The sequence below is a fragment of the Batrachochytrium dendrobatidis genome (genome assembly GCF_000203795.2).
Source record: "Batrachochytrium dendrobatidis JAM81 unplaced genomic scaffold BATDEscaffold_20, whole genome shotgun sequence".
In the NCBI taxonomy this organism is placed as follows: Eukaryota; Fungi; Chytridiomycota; class Chytridiomycetes; order Rhizophydiales; genus Batrachochytrium; species Batrachochytrium dendrobatidis.
The window spans coordinates 257,461-271,928 of NW_006281118.1; the positions used below are offsets into that span (position 1 = coordinate 257,461).

Below are 14,468 nucleotides of genomic sequence, written 5' to 3' on the forward strand. Positions count from 1 at the left end.
AAAATAGGAGACAAGAAAGTCATGTGAATCCCAGTTCAAACGTCATTGTTGATGGTTTTTGATTGTTAAACTATTCAGAAATGTCTCACATTCACACACTACTAATGTCTCACACAATGCAAGTCAACACTCTCACACTAGTAATGTCTCACATTAATGAGACATTAATTCTGGTGTAAATTTGACTAATTTCCAAATATTTAAATCGTGTGAATTGTCTTGAAATATCCCAAAATTTTGTTATTTTGACTCGATTAAAAAGTCGATTTTTGTTTCACTTGACAAATAAATTGCTTTTTTACTCTTTTTCTTTTCATAAAATGCCAAAACGATACCTCAATGTTGAATACGACACTATTTCTACTGAAATCGATGTGACTGACTTTGAAGACCCGAGTGACGTTCAGGATGCTATCAAGTCTGAGTATGGTCCTGTTATGGCTGACATTGATGCTCCTCAACTCCAACTCTACACCAACAGCAACAAGAGCCAACTAATCAACACCTGGGCTTTACTCGACTCCCTTCCTCAATAATACTTTACTCAAGATGGTTATTGTGTTGTTATTGGTTGTTTACCATCACCTACCAGGAAACCAAGCAAGAGCGCCATTTTTGATGCAGGTTCTACTTCTTTATCAACAGCAAACCATCAAGACTTTTCTCCTAAACGACAACGTACCGAACCCAATGATTTGACAACCCAATTCAAGTCGTTTGCAAACGCCCAGCTGATCGATGAATGCATACAGTCGACAGATCATGTCTTTTTCCCATACACCCAAGACAAAATACAAAAACTATATGTTAGAGAGTGCTATCATGATGTGTTTGGCTTGCTTTTGGATCAAATTGATCGTGGCATCGAATCATTTGCAATATCTGGAACATCAGGCATCGGAAAGTCACTGTTTTTTGTCTACATATTGCATCGCTTGATGGATGACTTTACCACGAAAACTCTGTCCTTGAAGCCAAACCGGATTGTTTATCAAGTGGGATCCTCGTACAAATGCTTTGACTTGCAGCAACAACTCGTCACAGAGCTTGGACTTGAAGTGGCCAATATTGTTTGGAAACAAGACACATTGTATATTGTTGATGGACACACGACTCCAAGATCATCATCTTGTATTGTATTGTTCATGTCATCTCCTCGGTCTGAAGGATACAAGGAGTTCGTTAAACAAAAGATGGCAAGGGAATGGTATTTTCCTGTTTGGACTTTGGACGAGTTACAGACTTGCCGACGTCATTGCTATCCGGATGTACCCATTGAGACTATCAATGAGAGATATCGCATGTATGGTGGTGTAGCTCGTTCTGTTTTTGATATTGTATCAAATCCAATGGAGAAAGCTTTGACTGATGTTGATGCAGTCAAAGGGGTACACAATATTGGATTCACAATCAAACTATCTGCAAATACTCATACATTGCTTCATACCATTGTGTCAGACGACGGACAGTACGAATTCCTGCATGTTGATATTGCTTCAATATATATTGGAGAGCAGCTTTGGCAACGTCACTCTGCTCAAATGGTTACCAATATGCAGCAAATGTTTGATGGTATTCCAACCGAGATTTCAAGACATTTGTTTGAAATATACGGACATGTGGTTTTTTGTACTGGTGGACAAACTCTCAAATGCAGATGCCTGGAAGATGGTACAGTGACAAAGATTACTTTGGATGCACTCAATGGCCAACGAATTACATTTGGAATAGATACTATTCCTACTGCAGCAGCACTTGATGGCAACTATTACGAACCGACAGATGACGATAATTTTGCAGCAATTGATTCACTCAGTCAACAGGGAATGTTCCAATTTACAGCTGATGAACATCCTATTTGTGGAGTTGATATTCTTACAAAACTGTGCAATTTGTATGATGAACCCAAACTTTATTTTGTTGTTCCGCCTCACCAGTTTGAAGGGTTCAAAAAGCAGAGTTTCAACCCAATTGATGGCACAGATCAGGTACAACCCATTCATGGATTGATGCAATACGTTATACAACTCCCACTAATACAACCAGATTTGAAGAGTAGAAAGTGATAGTTGTATTTTACAACTGATATGGCATATTTTCAACCATTCCAACCATTCCAATTATTTGATAATTCAATGTTAATAAAACTGGCATCATGCAATTGTGTCCATTCAAGGGATTGAGATGCATTTAGCATGAAAGTTCCAAATTCAAGTTTACTATTGTAACATACGCTTTTTGACAAATAATGGCTCTGTTGACACATCCTTGTACCATCTAATCGTGTCCGATTGAAGCATCAAGTATGAGTTTGGCAGACAACTTGCAACTTTAATCAACTTGTATACGGTAAGCATTTTGATAATGTCGGCATTTGTCAGGATATCACACCTGACAACTTTGAATCAAATTTAGCAGTGATTATAGGTGAAAACACCAATCTAGCACAACAACAATTCCAGACAATTCCAGACAATCCGATTCTGATTAGTTCTAAAACCAGAATTCACATTGTAACCACAACCCAAATGCGTTCAATATCAATCACAATCATCATGGACGAATGTATCAAAGTATGTCGTCAACTTTTGAATATTTTAGCAGTCTTGCTTAAAACAAGTGGTATCATCCAGTGCACTACATATACTATTCATGGTCATTGACAACTGATTGTGTAGCAATAGTTTGAGTGTATTGTGAGCAAATTATTGATGATGGAATAACACACATTTTGGTTATGATACTAGAAACACACAAATTTCAAATAACTGCGCAACTATATGTTCAAACTCTGCTCCAAATATATGTTGTTGTATACAGCAAACCCGGTAAAGTGTTGTATTTTGTCATGGCTGCATTGTTCCGAGACATAATTCAAGGCTTGTTACAATGGGTTACTGGATTTGATATCCAATAGATTTGATAAAAGTGTTGCAATTGACATTTATGTTTGTGGATAACAATATTTTGGAATCAATTCGTTCAATTTGGAAATCAATTGGATTTCTTGCTGATATCAATGTCAGTTCAACTCAATTGATTGGAGTAGCACTCGAGTGTTTGCAGTATTGACTTTGGTTCAAACAGTAATACACAGTGACACACTGATTATCATTTCAGTGAAAATGATACAGAAATGATCATTCTCAAAACAAGGAATCTGAATGACTGAGATACTGTTTATTATGCTGATAATCCAATACATGAAATGGCAATCGAAAATGTACAACATGTACATGTCAAATACATGCCAAACATAGCATCATTTTACAGTATGATTTACAGCTGATACAACTGATACAGTTATTAATATGGGTTGGCTTGGAAATGCGTTTGTGTTGAAATGGCTTGTGCAACAATGTTGAACATCAATTTCGCTGTTTAAAAAGTTGCTCAAGCCACTATACAACAACCAATACCATTAAAAATGGACATTTATGCATTTATTATGTATTTAGTGTTGTTGCAACTCGACATATTACACGTCTTGATAGTGTGTTATATATCTCAACGACATTTGATCAGTCGGTAGTTTGTGGCAAATAATGAATTAGAGTGGTGTCTTGCTCTGTTTACAGATTGTTTGGCATTTGATTATTTAGTGTAGTGTGGTTAGTATTGGTCAGATAGTGTAATACACACTGATTGAATATCAAATACAACACTGGTGACAATATGAACACACATGCTTGTCAGTTTCAACCGTATCCTAGATATCAACCAAGCTTTGTCCAACAAACTTTGTACAAGTGTCGTGCAGTGTGATGGTAAATTGTCTGATGACAACGATATACGTTTTTTGATGACTTGTATTTGTAACTTTTGAACGATTTGTGGTTGAGATCCGCATGTTTACAGTCTTTTACCGATGTTTTGCAAAAAAACATGGTTTGACTGCATGACAATGTCAAATCCAAAATTGCATTTGGAGACAAATTGCCACTAAACATACTATGTATATGCATGGATAATGCCATGACTGATATTCGGGGTATTCATGATACAAGCATCAATGCTGGTTTATTGGATGCAATTGCAACAGCTGGTGTCAAATATTCAGGCTGGGATTCAACAAGATGCGACCTAATTGTCAGATCAATGGTTTTGAAAATATATAGTATTTTCAAACCCAACACATTTTGGATTTGGTGGACTGACTACAATCAAGACCATAACACTGTTCAACAATCACAGACTCGATGCCAACGACATGCATGCAGTATATGATTTGTAGCTTTGTAAAAGTTCCGTCTTGTGAATATGGTGATATTGTTGACCTCGCGAGCAATCACTCTAAACTATACGACTATTTTTACAATGGAATCAATGCCAATATACATGCTTGTCAACACAATAGTTTTTGGATGATTTTGACAACATTTGGATGTGGCATTGAATTGGTTATAACATCAAAACCAACAGCGATAGTATCTTGGATCATGACTCGTCCAAAAGTTGTGCAGATTGTGCGAATCGATTTTCAAAACAATTTTCAAAACATATATTGATTGATTATTGTAGCTGCCAACACTGATGAATTAGCAACAACCAACTTGGCGGTGACTTGTCAGCAGTTTGGAGTGATTTTAATGATTTGGGTTATATGATTTGTAATATTTATCGAGTAAACTTGTTTGGCCAGCTGTAGCAACCAATGATGATTTAGTCTTGGTTCAACGATTGATCAAAACCCAAACCTGAATGCCAAAAACTGAAAATTGAAAAATACGCTATACTCGATGGTTTGTTTGTCTGGTGAACACCAATGTGCAATGACTACTCTTGAAATAGTGTCATGACAATGAGTCTTGTATTTTTGTCAAACTCCTGGTATATGAGATCATGCCGCTTTTATTGCAGGCAAATAAATGACTAAAAACACGAAACAATTGCCAATTGACCTATCAATCATACCATTGAGTACCATGTAAATCCAACATGTCAAAGTAACCAATCATGCAATGATTTACTGAAACTACCGTGTCCATAAACGTATTGAGTAGGAATATTGCACTGACAGTCATCAGTCATTCAAGATTATGACAACCTGGCGCAAAGACTTGAAGTTGGTTTTCAAAACCTTGATCAAAACCTGTACTAATGATATCATCCATTTGTTTGATCATGTCATAATATACATATCGCTGATAAGTAGACAATCATGCAATGTTACATTCATCCACTATATAGTTGAACGAGTTTTGTCCATGATTGTTCATTGATGATCATCTCCGATCAACACTTGCTATTGGTCAAAATGTAATCGAAACTATTTGTTGAAAACCCTGCCATCATTTGATGATTTACATTGGGTATTAGTCTAGAACTGAACGTTGTCCATTATTCAAACATGCAAACCATCCACCATTGTACACATGATGTTTGGTCTGGGTTGCACATCTTGGATAAATAGTCTGACTAATTTAGTTGTGAATATCGGTTGAAAAACTGGTATTATTTGGTATCCATATGTTGTTTATAGTATTGGGAATATTGGGAATATTGAATCAACATTGAATCTATTCAACATACCATGTCACACTGTACATTGGTGTTGATGCATGACCAAATGGTTGATAGTTTATGATGTATACACAACAAATAGTTGTTACAAACCATGATTTTCTACATCAAAAATATGAATCTTGCAAAATCGATATGAATTGTTGCTATTAAAACCATTTACTACGCTACCACTGTTATTTCCAAAGCAGTTGAGTTGATTGAAATCGTAACTAAACAAATCTATTGAAATATGTCCAACAAAACAATCATGTCAACCATGTCGAATGTGATTTATTGATCAGCTATCCATGAGCCATGAACAATGAACGATGATAAATAGAATGAAACTTTGCGGCTTTGATTTGAACATTGACAACTATGCAAGTTGGTTTTAAGTTTACTGTGTGCATTGACACATGGCCACACATTGACAGATCAACAGATTACAGCTAGCGACAATCTGAATCAACTTTGGATGATATATATTTATATTTCAACAATCATTTTGACATGGTTTGAATCACTCGGACAAATCAAATACATGACCAATTGAACAATCAGTCAAATATTTGGTATACAGTGACAGTATATGCTGTAGTAATGGATTGTATGTGTGATGATAACTATCCATAATCAGGGTAATGATCTGACACTACCTGATCACTGGATATATGACCGCAATTGGAGAGATCAACACATAATACTACTGAGGTTGATCATACACTATCAACAATTCTTGTATATTGATCTACCCTACAGGGTGTTTTCGGCTTTGTTGACCCTACATGGTGTATTTGGCGTTTTCTAAATATTCATTTGAAAAGTGCTGATTGTCACCCTTGAAGCTGCCGTCATTATAAAACAGCAGTCATGTATCAGATTCAGCCCATTTTCATTACAATACTCGATACAATGCTGATTACTCTAGAATGCGTTATACTTGCGTTACAGACGGTTTCTGCAGTTCGACTTGCATTAGAATCACCAATTGGAACTACCAGTCAATCAAACAATAGACTGTCAAAGCGATCACCCGTTGTGTTGGATGGTGATATCAAGAAATGCTACACAATTAAAGTCAATGCTGATGGAGTCAATGTATGTATCATGTCATGCATTGTAGTTTGATATCAATAATATTACATTGAATCAATCTCACACTTGTTTAAAATAGTTGGATTTATATGTCGATTCAACAATGTCTGATACAATCGTACCACTTCCTAGTTCAAGCAACGATGTAGGTTTGACTCCGCAACACACTCCAAGTGGGGAACCCGTTACTATAGATTACAAAGGCGATGAGTATAGTGGAGTTAGTTCCAATGCAGTTGTGACGATTCCGGGTACTAGTATAACTGACATCAATTTACCAGTAGTAGCAGTTCAAAAACAATCACCAGATCTAGTTGGTATCAATCCAAATCTTGATGGAGTATTTGGGTTTGCCTATTCCTCGTTGTCAAAACATCATCCACAAACCACTGCAATGGATGTTTTGTACAATGGTGGTGTCATTCCCAATAACGAGATTGGTCTTCAACTATGTCCGTATGAAATGACTTCAAATAGCTTCATCAATATAGGAAACACGGACGTAACTGCAAAATGCGGAACGGATGGAACAAGTGTTGCATGGGTACAATCACCATCAGACGATCAGTTTACTGTCAACATCAAGAGTATACTAGTCAATGACGAACCAGTGGATTTGCCCGAGGAATTCCAAAAAACAATAATGGAAAATGGACGTATTTTGTACTCGAGTGTGGAAACATGCTTTTTACATATGCGTTTTCCTGAAGTAGTCGTGGATGTGCTGATCAATGCTATTCTTGATAGTGGTGCAATCACTGTCAACATTAATATATTTAGTGACAAACTCGGAAAAGTAATGGTTAAAAAAATATTTTCGCAAAACTACGCAATGCTTGAATCCGGTTTTGATATCGATTGGGGCAAGCTGCCAACGCTTTCAATTACAATGTTTGCTCAAAACCCCGTAACTGATGCCAATCGCAATTCCGTTGTAACAATCAAGTTGGGTCCCAAAGATTATATACAGAGAGTTGATTCTAAAAATTGTAAATATTTGACAATTGTATGCAGTATGTGTTGTTTGATTAACCTGACTAATATACATGTTGGATTATAGTTAGATTTGCTATAAAAGCTGGTTCAAATGACAAAGCAGTTCTTGGTATACCATTTATGACCCAACTTGGATTGACATTTGATTTACAAAATAAACGCATTGGGTTTGGTGCTGTATGTGGATGCAAAGTCTCGACTAGCAAATATCCTACTATTTCAAACAGTTATCGAGTGCTCTGGCCATTACCACGGTAAGCTGCTTGATATTGGTGTGTGTATGTGTTAATTGATACTGATTATGAATTTGATGCATAGTGTTAGATTGCCTGAACAACCAAGTACTTCAGGTTCAAGTGGCACATTTATTCGCAGAAGGAAACCATAACTACAACTTATCAAGTAGTTGTACCTGAAAATGTTGGACATTGGTAATGTGAGACATATTAGGCAATTAATATAAAACAAATCAGAATCCATACGCAACGCATAACTGTTTGATGCAATGACTATCGTCACCTTTTATGCAATAACTATAGGGTAACAAGTGACTTTATCAGTTATGTTGTTTAAATCACGGATACGCATAACTGTCATATTATTTTTATAAAAGGGTCAACCTTTTACTCTATTAAACAACACAATCAACATATTGGTTCATTTTTTCACGCTTATCTTTGACTTTTGTGATATTCCTCCAAACTATATACAACATCAATATGTCGTCATATATCCACAAGCAACACTACCAACAGTTGAAAACCTAATAGCAAATACACATTATGAGCAACAAGACCATTGACACACAACACATACATTGGAATTATGAACAAGATGCTTATAGATATTGAAAACACCAAGAAACAACTAGATGAACTCGATACTCGACAATCACCACATACATTCAGTGTTGCACCAATTTGTTGATTGCAATATCACCACATAATGTTGGAAAATACAGCATGTCAATGGTACATCAATGGTACATGAACAGACGCTAAACATCAGTCAATATACATGTCAAAATACACCACAATTAGTCGAGTTTCAAATGGTCACATACAACACATTCAACACGAATTATAAATGTCTGAAAACCGTGCATATGCATGCTCAATCAATGGTGATATACCATATACACAATCAGTTTAAATATGGCTGGGAAATAACTGCTATTGATCAAGTTATATGCGTTCAAAGTGGATCATTTGCATCATCACAATCGCGTACTAAATGGTCGATTTCACAACCAATACATAAGCCTGTGCTGATATGGTGACATGACAATACTTGTATATACTTGGTATTGTATCATGTGCAATTTCAATGCAATCCATGCATGTTTGATAACACAGTAATTGAATAGCTGACGTTTTGTAGGTTGGATATTATAGTCGATGTTTGGCGTGTCAATAACTCGGTCTACAATGGTCGTACAATGTCGAAATCAACTGCAATGTATGGCACACATATAGTCATGTATTGTGTATATGATTACGTTGTCATTGGGGCAGTATATCAATGTGTATCATGACCATCAAATGCATGTCCGAAAGTGTCGTTTTGACGTGTTTGATGTCGAATATCTTGACCAATACTGACACTAGTTGCATGAAACTGCTACAGTATATGCACATGGCATTGGTATGTACGATGCATGCATGTATTGCCATGAAATTACAAAAAAATATACAATTTATACTTACCACTAGTATTTGACATGATACCAAGATTGGATATATTTTGACCAATACTGACACTAGTTGCATGAGATTGACACTGAACATGAGTATACATGCATACTATATACTGGACATGCATCAGGCCATATCGTCAACTAAATTGGAAACATATTATAATCACGACTGTCGACTGAATTGGACGCAACTGGAACACATTCAAAACACACGATACTACACTGTAGTTTGGACTGTATACACATCATATATTCATGTTACAATGGCCGATACATTCACTTGATTACAATACATATCGATGACTGGCATATTCACTAACGATTGATTGTGTAATGTATGAATATCAAATGCACTGTATAGTTTAATTGACGAGTGTATTTGACGAGTATTTAAACTAGTATTCTGACCGGTATTTGACGATTGTTTGACGATTGTTTAATCCACATATTGACCAGTTGTCTGACTAGTATTTAGACTGTTATTCTGACTTGTATTTTGACGAGTATTTTAACTAGTATTTGACCTGCATTCTGACCAGTTGTTTGATTAGTTTAGCCTGCATTTCAACCTGCATTCTGACCAGTTGTTGACGATTGTTTAACGATTGTTTAAACCTGCATTCTGACCAGTTGTTTGACTGTTATTCTGACTTGTATTTGACGAGTATTTTGACGAGTATTTGACGAGTGTATTTGACGAGTGTTTGATTAGTTTAACCAGTATTTCAACCTGCATTCTGACCAGTTGTTTGACGATTGTCCAGACCTGCATTCTGACTAGTTGTTTGACTGTTATTCTGACCTGTATTTGATCATATTTGACGAGTATTTTGACTAGTATTTGACCAGTGTTTGACGAGTGTATTTTGACTAGTTTAGCCTGCATTTCAACCTGTTGTTTGACTAGTTTAGCCTGCATTCTGACCAGTATTCTGACCAGTATTTGACGATTGTCCAGACCTGCATTCTGACTAGTTGTTTGGCTAGTTGTTGGACCTGTATTCTGACTAGTTGTTTGACCAATTGTTTGTAAAAAACTACAGTCGTTCATACTCGAATACATGGTCAATGGCTCAACCAATACTACAGTTACACATACTACAGCTTGATGACAATGACAGTAACACTGTTACGATGACTGTTTCAAGTTTGTGCAAAACTACAGCCAACAAAAATAGGGATTCGGACAAAACTGCATTGACTGGTGTGTGTCGAGTATGTCGATTCAACCAACACATGGCAACACTACTGCGTCTCTGGTTATACAACAGCATACACATGGCCATGTATGACGACTGTCAAACTGTATGCAACAATCGAGTGTTCAAGTGTTGGGTAAAGTCGAATAACGACCAGAATTACACGATTTAATAAACTCGATTGTACACTGTCAGGCTACAAACCTTGATCGTTTTTACAGTTATTGATAGTTATTGATGGTCATTGACAGTTATTGATAGTCATTAGTAGTCATTGACAGTCATTGATAGTCACTGTCCAACAACACAGTCACAATAATATATTTACGACTATAATCATGCCTGATTTGGAGCGTTTTGTTGGCATATATTATGGTCCATTACACAACCAATACATGATATCATGTCAGTTTGATGCCATGACAATACATGTATATACTTGATATTGTATCATGTCCAGTTTCAATGCAATCCATGCATGTTTGTTGGCACAACACTGTAATATATGATGGTTTTCTTGACGACATGCTGGGACAGTATGAGCTAGTCGATAATATGTTAATAACTTGGTCAGTAGTGGTCGTACAATGTCAATGTCAACTGATATCGAATCAGAACGATATACTACATGTATTTTTGACGCATTTGCATACAAGATAAATTGTTGATTGACTGATAGACACGATACTAGATTAAAATAACAAGTAGAGCTCGTCGTTTCAAACCAATTGCAAACTAAAAACTTTAATATCGACTATGACCACAAAAGTCGACCAAATGACTTGGTATGCACCACATATATGTAATTATGTGTTGCGGATCGAATTATGATGTCACTGACGCACTATGGTCAATATCTGACATGGAATGGGCCGACTAAAGTCCGAAAATGACGTTTTGACGTGTTTGATGTCGTATATCGTCGTCAATAGTGACACTAGTTGCATGAAACTGCTACAGTATATGCACATGGCATTGGTATGTACAATGCATGCATGTGTTGACATGCGATACATGCAAAAAATACAACTTGCACATAGCACGAATATTTGACATGAAACTGGAAATGCGTGTATCTCGATGAATAATGACACTACATGCATGCGATTGATACTGGACATGTATGTATATACATACTATATATTGGACATGCATCATGGCATGTTGTCAACTAAACTAGCAACATGTTATAGTCACGACTGTCGACCGAATTGGACACGTCGGTATACACTCAAAACACGACTTATTGCGCTGTGGTTTGGACTGTATACATATCATGTATATATATTACAATGGTCAATATATCAATACGATAGCATCAATATTGACAAAGTTGGATATATTGTCCGAATATCAGACATGGTATCCTGTCCGAATGTCCGGATAATATCAGACACGAGTGGTTAGTATGACGTTTGGAGTGTCCGAATGCGGATATATTAATGCAGCGGTCAATTATGGTGGTGATCAGCATACGTATGCATTGGATTACGGCTCAATTGCCGGGTTTTTTTTGTACGAATATTGGGTGGTGATGCAAATGCAGCCATATGCCTATACAGTACTGCATTGGTTGACTCGATGACATGTATATACACATTACAATATGGTAACAATATGGTAACAATACAGAGTTACAATGGCTGTTGTATAGGGTCAAAATAAACGGTTGAATAGTATTGAAATACGACACAAAATCATGCAAAAAAACAACGCATTGTGGGGTAATGATACACTCATGATACACTGTATGATGGTGGTCGGATCACTGTGATATTGGACAGTAACATGCATACATGTTGTATACACAACCAGTTGAAATATGGATACAATCCGAGTGTTACTGATGGGACTACAAATGATTGCAATAAAATTGTAATGATCAAGCGTAATTGAACATGTACAAAACGCACGTCCCACACATGGACAACACACTGCAATTCAATGGCACAGTACATGATGACGATGCAAGCGATATGTAAGTATATGTATATGGATATGGAGGTACGATGATTGCGGATACAATGGTGTACAGATCAACAGTGAATGGAGCACAAACAACAATGGAGCATGGACATTATAATGCGTACAAAAAGATGATCACTACAGCAACACACACTAGATACAGTTTTGATGACAGGATGGTAATACAGCAATCAAACCGGCAGTATGCGATACAGTATAACGTATAGCATTGTATAAAGTGATGATGAATGGCCATTGATTGATATTGGTGACGAATACAGACTGGAATGTATGGTCATGGCACGACGATAATTGACATGTAAAACGGCCAAGTAATATTAAATTGCCGAGACGTTACCAAAGCAATGTTTTTGAACAAACCATTTGGCATAATCAGAAAAATAACGAGACTTAAACAGGGTCATTTATTCAGTGTGGAAGGATCCAAGAACCGGATATCTGTGAGAGCACAACCCGATGAAATAACTCGGCGGGCAGAACAGATCGGTGCAGCACACATTGATAGGCTTTTGATAGCTAGCCAATTGTAATTATCACTTGGAACGTCCCCGCCGTATTTGTTGATATGGAGGGAGCAGCGTTTGTCGGAGCAATCCGTCGGGTAATTATTAATTGGTGCTCATTGATGGGTTAGCACTATGTGGTTTTTGGTTTCCACCCCGAAGCTATGCACAATGGTAGATTTGGGTGACTCGGAATATAATGGCTAAATTATAGTGATGATAATGGCACTACTGACAGCGATGACAGTATTCGGCACGACCATATCTGTTACTATAATGCTTTTTGATATGAATCAGCAGTTTTTTGAACGGCATATTGGGCCCGACAGGGTGATTTGATGACCTACACAACCGAGATTAGCACGGAATGCGTGAAGCAAAACCGAATTGATTAGGAAGTGTACAGAACCAGATGAACCAATGGCTTGAAAAAGCAAATGTTGATGTTTAGGATGTGATGTGGTTGCAATATTTGGATTTCCAGATTTTTTGATCTTGATTTGGATATGCAATTACTACAATGTGGATACCGTGAATGTGTATTGAACAGTTGGACAAGATGGATTGGGACAACTAGCGAGGTTTAAATCTTAGTAGTACCAATTATTATATATGGAGTAATGATTTGACTGGGCCAATTTGGATTTGGATTAGATTTGTGGATTTTGAATTTTTGGATTTTCGGATTCGGATTCATAATTTTAAATTGAATTTGATTTGGATTGTATTTGGATTGGGTTTAAATTTGATTCTAATTGAATTTGATTCAATACCAAATAGCTTGGTACAATGATTACAGTGCACACCATATATGATGATTACCGCGAAAAATACCAGCGCAATTGTTTTAAACCAGTGGGTTCCATGTAGGAACCAACCGATTCAACTGAACACTACACAAATGGGGTAAACACATGGTAGACACATGACGAATAAACATTAATGTAAGCGATTTTGAGTGATTGGAACAAAAGGTGATGTGCACGACGTAAACAAGACGGCAAAGCAACACAAGAACCGTGATGATCAAGGGGAAAATGGTATTCGAAACACAATGTTGGGGTTGATATGTTGAACGAGGGACTGCGACAGTGGAGTATTGTCATTTGATGACAAATGTCCACTTGGGAATGATACAATTGGGTATTGTTTCCACAAACGGGCAAGCCAAACATGGTAACACATGGTTGGTGAGTTGCGTTTGGAATGGACGGCGTTGTTGTACTTGGTACAATGACAATGTCCACTTGGGAATGATACAATTGGGTATCGTTTCCTCAGACGCGGCAAGCCAAACATGGTAACATGGTTGGTGAGTTGGGTTTGGAATGGACCCCACTTGATGTGGGAGTCTGACCATGCCATGGCATGTGCATTATTGCATATAACATGGTATGGTACCGGTTTCGTCACCGGGGACTTGGTCAGATAATGACCGAGACCAAACAGACGCCGTACCGCGAGGTATGTGTCGAGGGGGAGTGGGAT

At 37.0% G+C, this 14,468-nt stretch overlaps 4 protein-coding genes across 4 annotated transcripts in view; 3 read left to right on the top strand and 1 right to left on the bottom strand.

Moving 5' to 3' along the window:
* Positions 1-320: 320 nt before the first annotated feature.
* Positions 321-2,917, top strand: BATDEDRAFT_28687 (uncharacterized protein; the record flags this gene model as incomplete). Its single annotated transcript, XM_006683007.1, has 4 exons — positions 321-424; positions 593-1,988; positions 2,382-2,655; positions 2,748-2,917. 4 exons carry the CDS (start codon positions 321-323, stop codon positions 2,915-2,917), a joined length of 1,944 nt encoding a protein of 647 aa, XP_006683070.1.
* Positions 2,918-6,375: 3,458 nt separating this feature from the next.
* BATDEDRAFT_28688 (uncharacterized protein) lies at positions 6,376-7,984 on the top strand (the record flags this gene model as incomplete). Its single annotated transcript, XM_006683008.1, has 4 exons — positions 6,376-6,603; positions 6,680-7,613; positions 7,661-7,850; positions 7,915-7,984. The coding sequence occupies 4 exons, from the start codon at positions 6,376-6,378 to the stop codon at positions 7,982-7,984; spliced, it is 1,422 nt and encodes a 473-aa protein (XP_006683071.1).
* A 4,405-nt stretch (positions 7,985-12,389) lies between these two features.
* BATDEDRAFT_28689 (uncharacterized protein) lies at positions 12,390-13,850 on the top strand (the record flags this gene model as incomplete). Its single annotated transcript, XM_006683009.1, has 4 exons — positions 12,390-12,469; positions 12,854-13,003; positions 13,635-13,704; positions 13,761-13,850. The coding sequence occupies 4 exons, from the start codon at positions 12,390-12,392 to the stop codon at positions 13,848-13,850; spliced, it is 390 nt and encodes a 129-aa protein (XP_006683072.1).
* Positions 13,851-14,112: 262 nt separating this feature from the next.
* BATDEDRAFT_37576 (uncharacterized protein) overlaps positions 14,113-14,468 on the bottom strand; it is a 756-nt gene continuing 400 nt past the window's right edge. Inside the window, exon 1 of the mRNA XM_006683026.1 lies at positions 14,113-14,468. This exon is cut by the window's right edge and continues 400 nt beyond it. Coding sequence (XP_006683089.1) covers positions 14,405-14,468 — 64 coding nt within the window. The 3' untranslated portion in view covers positions 14,113-14,404.